This window comes from Phacochoerus africanus, chromosome 8 (assembly GCF_016906955.1).
Source record: "Phacochoerus africanus isolate WHEZ1 chromosome 8, ROS_Pafr_v1, whole genome shotgun sequence".
In the NCBI taxonomy this organism is placed as follows: Eukaryota; Metazoa; Chordata; class Mammalia; order Artiodactyla; family Suidae; genus Phacochoerus; species Phacochoerus africanus.
The window spans coordinates 74,160,357-74,175,220 of NC_062551.1; the positions used below are offsets into that span (position 1 = coordinate 74,160,357).

The following is a 14,864-nucleotide window of genomic DNA, read 5'->3' on the forward strand; positions in this document are numbered from 1 at the left end:
GAAGGTCTGAACAAGGTGCTCGGGACCACCCCCTGTAAGCTGTGAGACCTGGGGCAAGTTTTTCAACCTCTCTGTGTCTCAGTGTATTCAGTGATAATGTGGACCAGAGGTGGGTACTTCCCGTGCATAGTCACTGGGCAGGACAAACGCACTAACCTGTGCAAAGCTCTTAGTGTGAGCCCAGCACACAGTCAGCATCCAGGAAGTGGCAGCAGGTGTTTCTGTTGCTGACTAGGGGCTGGGGGTGGGGGTTGGGGAGGCTGGGGGGGGTGGTCAGCGCCTGTGCTCAGCCTTGCTCCCCAGATCTCGGAGAAGGATCAAGGTGGTAGATTTGCTTTGATGGTGGCAGGGGCTCTGGCTGCTGTCCTGCATCCCACAGGCTCTGTCCTGGCAAGGAAACACACAGAGATGTCGTATTTCCCAAGATATACTGTGTGTGGCGAAAGCCCTGGAGATCGGATCCCCAGTGCCTGCCCTGCAATGAGGGTCACGTGCCAGCCACTTGCTTAGAGAAAGACACCAGGTCAAGCTCCTGAAGAAAAGATACTGGTTTGTTAACCTGCTCCTTCTGTTTATGGCTCCCAGAGTCTTCAGAATGAACTTGTCATCTTTAATTTCACCAACACTTAATGGATTAGCAAGAGACTAGAGATGCCAAGTCTTATAAAATTCACAGTGTCTTACATTGGGGAGGGGAAGCTGCCTCTCTTCTCTGCAAGAGGCAGTGTATCCTGGGAGGTGTCTGCTCTCCCATCTCTGTGCAGTTTCTCAGGCTTCATCTTCTCCTGCCCCCACCCTCCACCCAAGGGAAGCTTACTGCCCTGCACAGCTTCTGCTTTGTCCTCCTCCTTCCCACCCCATGCAGAATGAATCAGTCACTCTTTCAGGAGGCTCCCTATTTCACACTCTTTACATGCCCTATTTTGGCAGTACTGCTTAGTGGTGAAAAGCATGGGTTTTAGGAAGTTCGCATTGTGGCTCAGTGGAAATGAACCCGACTAGTTTCCATGCAGATGCGGGTTCAATCCCTGGCCCTGCTCAGTGGGTTAAGGATCCAGCATTGCCGTGAACTATGGTGTAGGTTGCAGACTCAGCTCAGACCTGGCATGGCTGTGGCCGTGACTGTGGCTGTGGCCGGCAGCTGTAGATCTGATTCAGCCCCTGGGCCTGAGACCTTCCTTATGCCGCACCCGCAGCGCTAAAGTGCAAAAAGAAAAAAAAAAAAAGGAAGGGCTTTAGAGTCAGACATACCCATAGTCCTGCCTCATACTAGCTGTGTGACTGTGGACCAGTTACTTTACCTCTATGAACCTCAGCATCCTTATCTATAAATAGAGCTAATAGCAATTCAATGACTATACACGGAAAGAGCTCAGCAGAAGGTCTGGCGCAGAGTCGGCATTTAACACAGGATTCCTCTTCCCTTCTAGAGGAGGAATCACTTGTCTTCCTGCTGGATTCTAAAAGTGTCTCAGACCCTGTGTGTCCCCCAAAACCCCTGGCACATAGTAGGGAACTGGAAATTATTGGAATCAAACTCTTTAAAAAGCCATTTAAAAAGATGGAGTTCCCACTCTGGTGCAGTGGGTTAAGAATCCAACTGTAGCCGCTCAGGTCTCTACGGAGGTGTGGGTTCGATACCCAGCCTGGCACAGTAAAGAATCCGGCATTGCCACAGCTTTGGTGTAGGTCACAGCTCTGACTGGGATGCAGCCATTTAAAAAAAGAAGAAGAAGAATGGCAGCTTTGGAGTTCCCATTGTGGCTCAGCAGGTTAAGAACCTAACTAGTATCCATGAGGATGTGGGTTTGATCCCTAGCCTTGCTCAGTGGGTTAAGGATCCACATTGCCGTGAGCTGTGGTGTAGGCTGGCAGCTGTATCTCTGATTCAACCTCTAGCCCGGGAACTTCCATATGCCACAGGTGCGGCCCTAAAAAGCAAAAAATAAAAATAAAAATAAATGCACACTTGGGAGTTCCCTGGTGGCACAGCATGTTAAGGATCTGTTGTTGTCCCTGGTGGCTTGGGTTCCATCCCCAGCCTGAGAATTTAAATGCCACAGGCATGGCCAAAAAAAAGAAGAAATGCGCACCTGTTACCCCTCATGCTTTGGTGATGGGGTGTCTCTGGGGTGAGCTGTGCATTGCCCTTTTCTGGCCTGCAGGTCCCACCCGGGGAGTGGCCCACAGGGACTCGGCCTCGTGGGGGCTGGCATGGTGGAAGGGAGAGGAGGTGGGCTTCAAGGTCAGCTAGATGTGACTGTGAATCTTGACTCGGTTGCTTACAGCTGTGTGACCTAGCACAAATGACTTAACCCTCTCTGAGACTCAGCTTGGCTGCCTTTAGAAGGGGTGCCTGTTTCCTGCTCTCCCTGTTCCTACTCTGATCATCCCTCTGCCTGGCAGATTGCTCAACAGGCTTTGCCTTTCTTTTTCCCTTCAGCCCCCGCTGGCTCAGGCAGCCCCCCTCCCCTCTCCTCTACCCTCATGACTCATTTGCACAGTTTTTCCTGAGTGCACAGTCTACAAGGACCTGTTCTAAAAGAACAGGAACCTGACTCCCTGTGACCTGGGCTCTTCGGCTGATGGCCTGAAAATCCCAAGCGGGACAGGGGCAGCGGCTGAGGTAGCTCAGAGCCTTTCTTCCTGCCCCCGTCCCCTCCCCACGGCATGGGACAAAAGTGACTGTGGGCTCAAACTTGGCCGAAAGGGCCCCACTGAATTCCTCCTTTGTGACGGGGATGCAGCACAGCCTGGCTCCCTGCGAATGGAGCCCAGGGATCCCTTTCCCAATTATGCAGTTTGGCAGGGAGAGGTCGGGGTGCAGGGAGAGTGGTCAAGGAGCCCCTTTGTCGCTGGGCTGGTGCTGCTGCCAGACACCTCTGACTGCTGAGATCTCCCTCCTCCAGCCGGCTGGGCTGGATGCTTCTGGAACTGTGCCTTTGGGGGCCAGAGGTCAGAGCTCCATGGCCATGGGAGGTTCTAAATCAGTGCCCTGGTTTCTAAAACTGTGTTCCGTAAAATTGCTGGGATTCAGCGAGAGGAGGGCAGGGGGAGGCTTGCCCGTGAGCCCCTGGAACCCTCTGCCCTGTTTCAGCCAGAGCAGTGCTGTTTTCTGTTTGATTGAAATCGCGGTCTTTCTGTTAGATTCGGAGAGACTCCAGGCCACGTGTGGGCGGGTGGGAGTAACCCCCAGCCAGGTGAGCAACCCTGTGGTCAGAGCTGTGCCTGCTTTTCCCCGGGGACAGCCCGTCCCCCGTCCCCCGGGAACCCCCTGGCTCTGGCTGTAGTTGGCCAAAGATGTTGGTGAGAGTAAAGACAGTGGCTGCCCGGGTTGGGCGGAACAGATTCAGTGCTGTCAGCCCTGCCCACTTCTACCTTGCGGGAAGACCAGGGGCCGTCTGAAACCTCGAACCCACCAGGGAATTTTTTTCTTTCTTTCTTTCTTTTTTTTTGGCCATGCAGAAATTCCTGAGCCAGGGATTGAACCTGAGCCACAGCAATGACCCAAGCCACAGCAGTGATGCCGGTTCCCTAACCCGCTAGGCCACCTGGGAGCTCCCCCGACAAGAGACTATTGATAGAGTCACGCACTCAGGTCAGAATGGAAGTCCCATTTAACCTAGGTGCCTTTCCCATGTTGCTGGCAAATCATTTGCATATGGATACAAGCTTTGGGTATCCTGAAACGTAGTTTTATCTAATCCTTTCCCCCTCAGGGCTGGCCTTGGACAAGGCATTTTCCCCTAATCGATATGGAACACCAGTTAAACTTTGTAACTTGCTAGATCATCATTTATTCATTCTATGAAGAGATACCAAGCATCCATTGTGTTCTTGCCATGTGATGCTGGGTACTGGGTACTGGGCGCTGGGCGCTGGGCAAACAGATAGACAAGGCAGAGGAGACTTTCTTTCAGGGAGCTTATACACCAGTGGGGGAGACAAGGAGGCAAAAAGAAAGGAACAAGGCTATCTTAGACCGAGGTACCACCATCCACCCTCAGGAAGCAATGTCATAAGGACCTAAGCTTGGGGCTTGAGCATAGCTGGGTGAGGAAGGGGACATTATAAAAGGTGGTTAGAGAAGTCCTTGCTGGGCGTTCCCGTCATGGCTCAGTGATTAACGAATCCGACTAGGAACCATGAGGTTGCAGGTTCAGTCCCTGCCCTTGCTCAGTGGGTTAACGATCCGGCATTGCCGTGAACTGTGGTGTAGGTTGCAGACGCGGCTCGGATCCAGCGTTACTGTGGCTCTGGTGTAGGCCAGAGGCTACAGCTCCGATTAGACCCCTAGCCTGGGAACCTCCATGTGCCGCAGGTGCGGCCCTAGAAATGGCAAGAAAAAAAAGAAGTCCTTGCTGAGAAGGTGGCATTAGCTGAGAGACTGAGGTAGTTGAGAAGTGGACATATGAGAGAGACAGATGGAACAGTTTCAGGTATCAGGAGAGTAAGTGCAAAGGCCTGGGGCAGGATGTGCTTGGTGTGACTAGAAGCAGAAAAGAAGCCACTGAGGGTTGGTGAGCCAAGAGATAAGATAGGAGGGAGGCAAGAGTCCGTTCCAGCCTGGTGGGTTTTGAAGGCCATGGCAGAGGAGTTTGGATTTGATGCTAAGAGTAATGGAAAGACATTGATGGACTTTTAGAGTCTCCTACTGCAAAATATTTTAGCCAATCAAAAGAGTATATATAAGGAGTTCCCATTGTGGCTCAGTCGTAACGAACTCGACTAGTATCCATGAGGATGTGGGTTCGATTCCCTGGTCTCACTCTGTGGGTTAAGGATCCGGCGTTGCCGTGAGCTGTGGTGTAGGTCACATGAGTGGCTTGGATCTGACATTGCTGTGGCTGTGACATAGGCTGGCGGCTGCATGATTCAACCCCCTAGCCTGCCTAGGCTGGGAACTTCCATGTGCCAAGGGCGTGGCCCTAAAAAAAATAAAGAGTATATGTAAGATATATGTGAATTTAAGGAATAATATAATAAACACCCATGTGCTCTTCACTATTCCTCTCCCAACATCATTTCTCACTCCTCCAGGGAGGTAGCTCTTATCCTAAATTATGGTTTATGATTTTCCATTTCTTCCTGATGTTACAAAAATAGAGCAATATATTCTCTAGTTTTGCCTGATTTTGAAGTTCATATAAATAGAATCATGCTGTGTGTGTTCTTCTGCAGTTTGTTTTCCTGTTCAGCTTCACATGTGTCAGAAAGGTCCATGGTGGTGCATATAGCTACAGTTTATTCCTTTTATCTGCTGCATAGTACTCCACTGGATAGTAACTGCACTGTCGGCCACTGTCATGGTTTATCCTTTCTCCTGGGACATGACTTTATTTGGTTTTCTGATCTTGAATCAGCTCTACATTCTTGGGATAAATCCAACTTGATATTATCTTTTTTTTTTTTTTTTTTTTGGCCACACCTACAGCATGTGGAAGTTCCTGGGCCAGGGATTGAACCCACACTGCAGCAGCTAACCCAGGACGCTGCAGTGACAATGCCGGATTCTAAATCCACTGTGCCACAAAGAAACTCCTAATATATTTATTATCTTTTTAAAAAACACTTTGCTGGATTCCATCTGCTGATGTTTAGGATTTTTGTTTCTTGCTGGCAGATCAGATCGGCCTGTCATTTTCCTTTCCTGCATTGTCGATTTTGGAGCCAAACTTATACATTCCTCGTAAAATGACCTGGAAAAGTACCCTCTGGAGCCCTTGTGTAAGATGGAAAAAAAAACGGGGAAAGATTTTGTCACTGTAGCTACCGTATTGTCATCCTTCTGTAACAGCACTCTGGTACAGGATCTTGGCATCTTTTGATCTTTTCTTGCATGTAGCCTCCCCCTAAGAAGCAAAGACAACTCGTGCGTCCCCATGAGCACCTCAAATTGACATGCTCACAGCTTACTTAGAAAGCTGCATTTCTGGTTTTTTACAGGTGGGTCCTTAATTCAAGATTTTAGCATGAAGACTTGTTGTCAGGCCTGCCCAGAGCCTCCCCAGGTAACCACAGGTAGGTGCCTCTCTTAACTCGTTAACAGTTTCTCTTGAAAACCCAGGTACAGGATCACTCACTCATCCCTTAGAGCAGCCTTTAACCAGAGCCCTGATGGATCCAATGCCTGGGTCCTGGGTTGAGTCTGGCAGCACTGGGACCAAGGCTGTTCTGTTTTAGGGACGTCTTGGAAACTGTGAGGTCCAAATCCTCTAAGCACAAAATTAGCTTCTTTCCATATTTTTGGAAGGGAAAGAACACCATGCTAAATATAGCCTGGGTCAACAAGCCAGAAACAAGATAAATAGCCACCAGCTGTACCTCAGGGAGCTGGGTTTCCACCCCACCCACCCCCACCCCGGTGAACCTTCGAGTTCCTGGTCTCCAGAGGAAGCGTGAACAATTCTAAGCTACCACCGGGCACCTCACGCTGCTGTGAACCCCAAAACACAGACACCTTTAAAGCCACACATTCCTCTGTCTCCCAAGTTCTGTCCTCCCAGGAAAGCAAACGAAAATCAAAATCGTTCTAATCGCACCACGCAGAGAAAATAACTACCAACATCACGATATGTAGGATTTGAGTGTTTGGAAATTGAATATAATACATTCAGCGGTTTCTCAACCTTTTCTCCCCACTGTCATTCTCCAAGGAGTCTTTTCAGACATGCCTTTTGCAATGCTCACCCACGTCCCTCCCCGTGAAATTTTAACACCCTTCATGTGCTGGGTATCTGTTTATATTAGTGTGGAGGATCGCAAACGATGATAATAGCTATGATTATTTTGCACCATCCCCAGGAGCCAGTGTTTTCCCCCTGGTGGGTGATCTTGCCCCGTTGTGAATGCAGGCTTTAAATAATCTTCAGTAACAAACCTCAGTGTAAGGACTCACTGCGAGCTGGTCACATACTGTTCTGGGTACTTTGTGTACATTTACTTGTTTGCTTATCCTAACTCCCCTGTGAGGTGAGTCTAAGAGAGCTTCTAGCTCCATTTGACAGTTGTGGCAACTGAGGCACAGAGAGGTTAAGAAACTTGTCCAAGGTCACACAGCTGGGGAGGTACAGAGTGAAGATGGGAGCCCAGGTAGCCTGGTTCCAAAGTTCACACTTAACCACTGAGCTGTGCTGCCTTGCAACAACAGGATCTGGCTGTAAAAAGTTCAATATACAGAAGTAGAGTAAAGAGAATTCCCTTCGTGGCTCAGCAGTTAACTAGGATCCATGAGGATTCGGGTTCTATCCCTGGCCTCGTTCAGTGGGTTAAGGATTGGTGTTGCTGTGAGCTATAGTATAGGTTGAAGACATGTCTCAGATCTGGCATTGCTGTGGCTGTGGTGTAGGCTGGCAGCTGTACCTCCGATTCAACCCCTAGCCTGGGAACCTCCATACGCCGCAGGTGCAGCCCTAAAAAGCAAAAGCAAAGCAAAACAAAACAAAACAGAAATAGAGTAAAAGTTACACTTCCAAGCTCCCTCCATCCCAAAAAGCAGTCGTTGGCACAAGTTTGGAACATGCCCCTTGTCTGAGATTTTCACATCTTTGCACGTATGAAAATGTATTGTCTCTTTTTTATTTTAACAGAAATAGGATCATTCAGCCTTTTCCCCTATATATTCATATATACATACCCATGTATAGGGTTCTGTTAAAATGAGAAACACACCAAACCCTAAACTGTTGTTTGATTTAAAAGGTATCATTAGCTGCTTTGAGACCATAATTTAATATGTGTATGGTACCATACTTTAATTCAAGCAGATCCAGCTTATTGGCTATTCAAGTACTTTCTAGTTTCTCACTATTATAAAGCTATGATGAGGAGTTCCATTCATGGCACAGCGGAAACGAATCTGACTAGGAACCATGAGGTTGTGTGTTCGATCCCTGGCCTTGCTCAGTGGGTTAAGGATCCGGTGTTGCTGTGAGCTGTGGTATAGGTCACAGACGCAGCTCAGATCTGGTGTTGCTGTGGCTGTGGTGCAGGCCGGTGGCTACAGCTCCAATTGGACTCCTAGCTTGGGAACCTCCATATGCCATGGGGGTGGCCCTAGAAGGACAAAAAGACAAAAAAAAAAAGCAGCTATAGTGAATATCCTTGCCTTGTACATAATTCCTTGAGGTACAGAGCTTAAGAGTATAAACATTTTTGAAGCTTTTGATCCACAAAGGCCAAAACTTGCCATCCAGAAAAATTGTGTGAAATTGCCTGTCCCCACATCCTCACCCACACTATTATTGCCTGTTTTCTGACACTGGCAATTTAACAGGCCCAAAATGTGTTATTTCTGACATTGTCATCTTGGCCCATATCTCCCATCAGGGGGCCTTTTTTACTCACATGCCAGCATAAGGCAAAGCTTGAATTGAGAATTCATGAGAACAAGAGGCAGCAAGGGTAACAAGGCCCCATCACTAGTTTAATAAGGAGGTTTATCAGCCTCCCGGGCTCTTTGTCGGGTCAGGAGCAGGTACTCGGCAGGTGTTCTCCTCATCTCTCCTGCTTCCAGCATGAGCCCCAGGCTGCATCTCTCCACCACGGAGCCCACCAAGTCTGGCCTTGCCTCTGATCCGCTTGGCAGAACCAGTGCTTTCCTAGGGCTACCAACCCCTTCACCCTTCCCTTTGCGGCCCATGAGCGATGTGAGAAGCAGGGAGCCTTGTGTGTAATAGGAGACTGTTCCCAGCTGGTCTCACTGCCACCATCTCCAGTGGGATTCCTGCTCAGAGCTCTGCGTGCACGTGTGTACACGTGCACGTTCAAACACCAGCACATGTGCTCGTGGGGGCATGTATGTACACACACACACACGTGTCTACACGTGTGGCGCAGCACATTCAGGGGGCAGACCCTATCATGTGAAGTGCGGCTTCCCTCCCCGAGACTTTGCATGCACCCTCCAGCCCGAGTTAGGACACCCGGGTGCTGAATGCCACAGTTCCTATACTCCTTTCCCACTTCCTTGTTATTCCCTATAGCCTGCTTTCCTGCTGGCCGGGAAGCCCCCTGGATCCTTAACGTGCTCACCAGTTTCTCCAGTGCCTGACACCGCTCAGCGGATGCACAAGAAATATTTGTTGAGTGTGGGAAAAAAAAGAAGAGGAGGAGGAGGAACGGTCTTCAAGCCGATAAAAGCTGTTAGCCCAAATATTTTTAGAGTATTTTTGAACCAAGCGGCCAGTTTCAGGTGGAGCCTGCTGCTTGATGAGCAAAATCTCTCTGCAGCATCAGATTTCAGGTGGCCTGGTTAGCCGTCCTTTTGCAAGGAGTGGAAAGAATGCAGAATTGCAAATAGGACCTTGCCCATCTAAACAGCCACAAAGTTTTACTGTCCTGCAAAAGTTGCTGTGGCAGGAATAACGGATGTGAGGAGGAATTAATCAGGAGCCTTGCTCGATGGTCCTCCTGCCCCTTGAAAGAGTTTTTCCTTTTTTTTTCTTTTTTCTTTTCTTTTCTTTTCTGTGTGTGTGTGTGTGTGTGTGTGTGCCCATGGTATGTAGAAGTTCCCGGGCCAGGGGTCGAACCCACTCCACATCTGTAACCAGAGCCACAGCAGTGACAATGCCAGATCCTTAATCCACTGCACCACCAGGGAACTCCCAAAAGTGTTCTAAGCTCAGCCCTGAGGTCACTGGCTTATCTGGCTCCCTCTTGCAGCCAGCAAATGGCTATGGGCTCCCAGGATGGCTGACAGCTCCCTTAGCCCAAAGCGTCTGAGCTGTTTCACAGGGAGAGGGTTTCTCATCCAGCTGGGCACAGCAGCTCAGGTGTGGGATGTGCGGGCTTCTGCCCCTTTAAGAAAAGCAAAACTTCCATGTGGCTGAAAAGAAGTGTATCTTGCAGGACAGCTTCACCTGGCCTCTGTTCCTGTCATTCATTGGGTTCAGCAGGCATTTTTTGAGTCCCTGCCGTGTTCCGGGAGCACAGCGAAGAAGATGTGGGCACGAGAAGAGAAAGACTCATCCCAGCAGTTGCTGGGTTCTTGCAGGACACACAGAAGGGCAGCTGAGTGTGGCGGGGGAGGGTGTATTCAAAGGAGAACAAGGTGTGAGATGAGCAGGAGGGGCAGAGCCAGGTTAAGCCAGCTGTGAGCGTGACTCTGAGGAGCCCGGATTTTCTCCTGCAAGAAACGGGGAGGCATTGAGGGTGGTGAACAACACCTGCCTGGGCTGGGTCGTATCCCTGACCGAAGCCGGCTGCCCAGGCGATCCTGTTATGACTGTTGATCACGGCTCAGGCATGCCTGTCGCCCCCTCTCCTCGCATTTCATGAAATCCCACAAAATGTTTGAGGGACCTGCAGCTTGATCTTTCTGAGCCCCTGCAGGGAAAGGTCTGGCTTTTCCTTTTCGGGTTGGGGTAGGCGGGTCAGCCCTCCTGCCACGGGCTCCCAGGAGCAGCAGAAGCGTAAGAGCTGTGGAATGCATCAGCGGCAGCCCTGCTGGCCCATGACTCAGTCCTGCGCCTTAACCCCTTCTCAAGGACAGCCCCTGTGTTCCGCAGACGGGCTTGAATCAGAACTGATTTTCCTCACGCCTCTCTCTTGCTTTCCTTGCAGACCTCCCAGCCGCAACGGTCCACCTGGGATGCCTCGCATCTGCTTGAAACCAGCCCTTGAAACCAGAGTCTGGCTGCTGTCTTCTTAGTGTGGCGCTAGGGTTTTCCTTCAGGGCATTTAAGGATTTTTTGTTGTTGTTGCTGCTGCTGCTGCTGCTTTGTATTTATTTATTTTCTTCCTTTGACCCCGGCTCTTGCCCTGCCCCGCCTGGCATGATGGCCCAGTCCAAGGCCAATGGCTCACACTATGCGCTGACCGCCATCGGCCTGGGGATGCTTGTCCTCGGGGTCATCATGGCCATGTGGAACTTGGTCCCCGGGTTCAGTGCTTCCGAAAAGCCGACCGCTCAGGGGAACAATAAGACAGAAATAGGGAGCAGCATCCTCAAGAGCAAGACCTTCTCCGTGGCCTACGTGCTGGTGGGCGCTGGGGTGATGCTCCTGCTGCTGTCCATCTGCCTGAGCATCCGGGACAAGAGGAAGCAGCGGCAAGGCGAGGAGCTGGCGCACATCCAGCAGCCGGGGGTCGAGCCTCACGCCCAGGAGGAAGACAGGTGAGGACCGGCTGGCCCGCTCCCAGTGGGGGATGGACACGCACAGCCGCACGCACAGGGCCCAGTGAGGATGAGACCACATTCGCCCACGAGGCTTCCTCCTGTTACGGCTTCTGTGAGACAGTTTATCATGTTACAAATAACTTTGTCCTTCCAGCCCAAGGTTTGGCAAATGATGTGGTAGGAATGGATTACAGGGGTACCAAGATGTGGACACCCCCCTGGGGAGGGGGTGGTGCTGCATGGTGCTTGGGGTGACCGGAGCCTCCGGGCTGGCTGCTTGTCCATTCACCCCAGTGTCCTCTGTGTTTATGCTTTGAGTTGGAAAGGTTGAGAAACAGTGTTCGGTTGGACCAAAAATCCCATGAAGAAATTTAAAAGACAGGTGGTAAAAGGAGGAATATATGATAAAGGTTGATTTCCCTGTTAGAAAAAGAGCTCTTCCAAAGGAAGGGACAAAGGACAGAAGCATTTCACAGACACACGAACAATAGGTATTCAACTTTATTAGTCAGGGAATGCAAACAACCAAAATAAGGCATCATCACTCTTTGGCTGTGCCATTGGCCAAGATAGACTGTGCCCCTGCTGTTGGAGATCTGTAGGGAAATAGGTTGTGATGAGAGTGTTGATTGATCTTACTGAAGAGGCGTTCCCACTAAGAGCCCATATGAAAGATACGTGCACCTGTCAGTTCTGTTCCTAAGAGCTTATCTCTGGGAGACCGTCACACAAGTACAAAAGGGTGTGTACCCTTATGTTCATCAAAACATCACTTAGAATAGCAGAAACTGAGAGACAATCTAAGTATCCATCAATCAAGCTGAAGTATGCCAGGCCCATTGTGGATCTATATTTGATAATGCAGGTCCGTATCCACCACATTGAGAAAAGGAGGCTGTAACCCAGCATGCTTGGGAAGGGCTTTATTGCATCCAGTGTTGTGGCTGTGGAATTAGAGAAGGATCTGGAAAGGTACACAGCAGAATGCAAACAGTGATTATCTCCAGGTGGAAAGATTTCAGGTAGTTTTATTTTCTTCATTAGAGTGTTCTGTGTTGTTTGAATTTTTTGCTAAGTATGTCTTTATAGCGGGACGGGAGTTGTTTTTAATTTTGGAAAAATTAAAGCGACTTTCCGATAGTAAAAGTTAATCCTGCATATTCTAGAAAATTTGGGGAATAGAAAGAAGAACAGAGAAAATCCGTCACCTATCATGACCCATTCTGGCCATGAGCTCACAAGTTCCTTCCTAAAGGAGATGAGAGGAAAACCCAGACAAACCTTGAGGTTTCTGATGTTGGCCATTATCTCCTACACAAGTTAAAGTGTAAGACAGTGGAAAATGGCTGTTGGTATTAATCCCTATAAATGTGTGAGAAGAAATTCCCTGGTGGCTCAGTGGGTGGAGGATCCGGCATTGTCACTGCTGTGGCTCAGGTCACTGCTGTGCTGAGGTTTCCACCCCTGGCCCAGGGACTTCTGCATGCCGTGGGTTCAGCCAAAAAAAAAAAAAAAAAGTGTAAAAATTGCCTTGACTTTCAAATGAGAGTAAGGCTGAGGATCTGACCTAGCCTTTGAGTCTAATGGTGAACTTCGAAGACAAGAGGACAAACTAATTTGAGATACCTGTAAATTTTATAGTCCAGATGTTCCTTCTCTACCCAGGGACAACCATTTTGCTTCAGATCAGCAGCTGTTTCATGCATGTCCATTGCTGCCTTTGGTCAAAGGAGCCCCAGCTGGGCATCAGAATAGCCCAGCTGGCTTGTGGTTCAGTGTGAGGCTTAAAGGCAAGGTGTGTTGGGGTGGGAGTTGGCGGTTAACATCCAGATGATATGGTGTAGTAGCTGACAGTGTGGCATTCATTTCCTGCCCTCCCACTTCCTAGAGGTATGACCAAATCACTTTACCTCGAGGTATCGGTTTCTCCATCCGCACCTTCCCCATGGTGTCATTAGCAAGATGATATTGGTTCATAGGCACTTAGAATAGTGCCTGACTCATGGCCAATTGTTGAAATGTTAGCTTTTACTACTCCTTGGACACAAGCTTGTTGTTTGCAAGGCTGGGATGTGTGGTCCCAGTGGCAACACAGGATTTGGAGTCCACCTACTTGTGATCTTAAATGACTTGAGCACATGCTGACCCTCCCGTGTCTGTGTTCACTGTCTCGCAGCCAGGAGGAGGAGGAGGAGGCCTCTTCAAGGTACTATGTCCCCAGCTACGAGGAAGTGATGAACACGAATTACTCGGAAGCAAGGGAACCGGACCAGAACCCCAGGATGAGCATTTCTCTCCCCTCCTATGAGTCTCTGACGGGGCTGGATGAGACGAGCCCCACCACAACTAGGGCCGACATAGAGACCAGCCCAGGGAACCCCCCCGACAGGCAGAACTCCAAGCTGGCCAAACGCCTGAAGCCGCTGAAAGTTCGAAGGATAAAATCCGAAAAGCTGCACCTCAAAGACTTTAGGATCAACCTGCCAGACAAAAATGTGCCTCCCCCATCCATCGAGCCTTTGACTCCCCCCCCACAGTACGAGGAGGTCCAGGAGAAGGCCCCCGATGCCCGGCCTCCCGACTGACGGACCCTCCTGGGCGTGTTCCCTCCTGTCACTCATCCTCTGCACCAACAGACCCCAGATGAAGCCACTACAGTCACTGTTGAGAAGCGGAGGGGCCGGATGTGTACTTAGCAATTTGGACTGGGGGTGGGGGAGGTGAGAGGTTCTGGGATTTAGGAGCGACTCTGCCGTCCCCAGACTCTCATGTAGCAGGTGCATCGGAAAGAGCTGCTGCCTTGGAGACTCTGCCGTCCCCAGACCCTCATGTAGCAGGTGCATCGGAAAGAGCTGCTGCCTTGGATCTCGGGATGCAGTGACCCCATCCAGGGACTCGGCACACAAGCATCTTCCCTGTTCTTGCTCAGCTCTGAATGGTCCAGGACAGCCCTCCTCAATCCAGTTAGGAAAGGATACCCAGCAGCTGGTTTAGTGTGTCTGGTTTTGTTTTGCTTCCACTAGGACAGTTTGGTTCCCAAAAGATAACAAGTTAATGCCTTTGCTCTCTCACTGGCGTCCCGAACTGTGGGTAGGAGATAGGACCAGCTTTGTAGAAAGGACATGGGCCCGTTTCATGAGTTAAGCAAAACGAGAGGCTGGAGGATTACATGGGGGTGAGGCCTGGGGTGGAGGGAGGGGTTCTCAGAGCCCCTAATGCCATCAGTTCTTGTGAGGGCCCAAGGCCTGAGGACGCATAAGATCCTTGTTTTAATCGGTCGACTTTACTCGTCTCATGTGAAATGGCAAAAAAGGAAAAGCTGTATGAGATGTTCTGTTCCCTCTAAAGCCGTGCAGTTGAGCTTTTTGTAATAAAATGTTTTATATGTCATATACTTGGTGCCGAATTACTTTAGCGGCGCTTCCAAAACAGATTTGCTGAGGGAGAAACCTCCCTGCTGAGAGTGACACCGGCTAATAGATACTGCACATTTAGTTTAGGCCAGGCGCTGTGCTAAGCACTTCCCATATTCATCCCATTTTCAACCGTACCCAAGCCAGGTCTTACTACCATGTTATAGGTTAGTTCACAGAGAATCAGGTTCATTAAAGAGGCCCCTGTCACACCGCTGCTAAGTGGCAGAGCTGGGATTTGAACCCAGGCCTCCAGAGCCTGAGTTCTTAAACACTCTACGGTACCACTCAGTGCAAAGAGCTTTGTTAGACTTTGAATGAGAACCTGTGCC

General features: G+C 49.8%; 1 protein-coding gene across 2 annotated transcripts in view; it reads left to right on the top strand.

Moving 5' to 3' along the window:
- The window catches only part of TMEM51 (transmembrane protein 51), a 52,551-nt gene extending 38,042 nt beyond the window's left edge, over positions 1-14,509 (top strand). For both annotated transcript variants that reach the window (XM_047791953.1, XM_047791954.1), the window contains exons 2-4: positions 5,947-6,021; positions 10,564-11,116; positions 13,296-14,509. In XM_047791953.1, coding sequence (XP_047647909.1) covers positions 10,776-11,116; positions 13,296-13,704 — 750 coding nt within the window. In that variant the 5' untranslated portion in view covers positions 5,947-6,021; positions 10,564-10,775 and the 3' untranslated portion in view covers positions 13,705-14,509. The remainder of the gene's footprint in view (positions 1-5,946; positions 6,022-10,563; positions 11,117-13,295) is intronic.
- Positions 14,510-14,864: the final 355 nt, after the last annotated feature.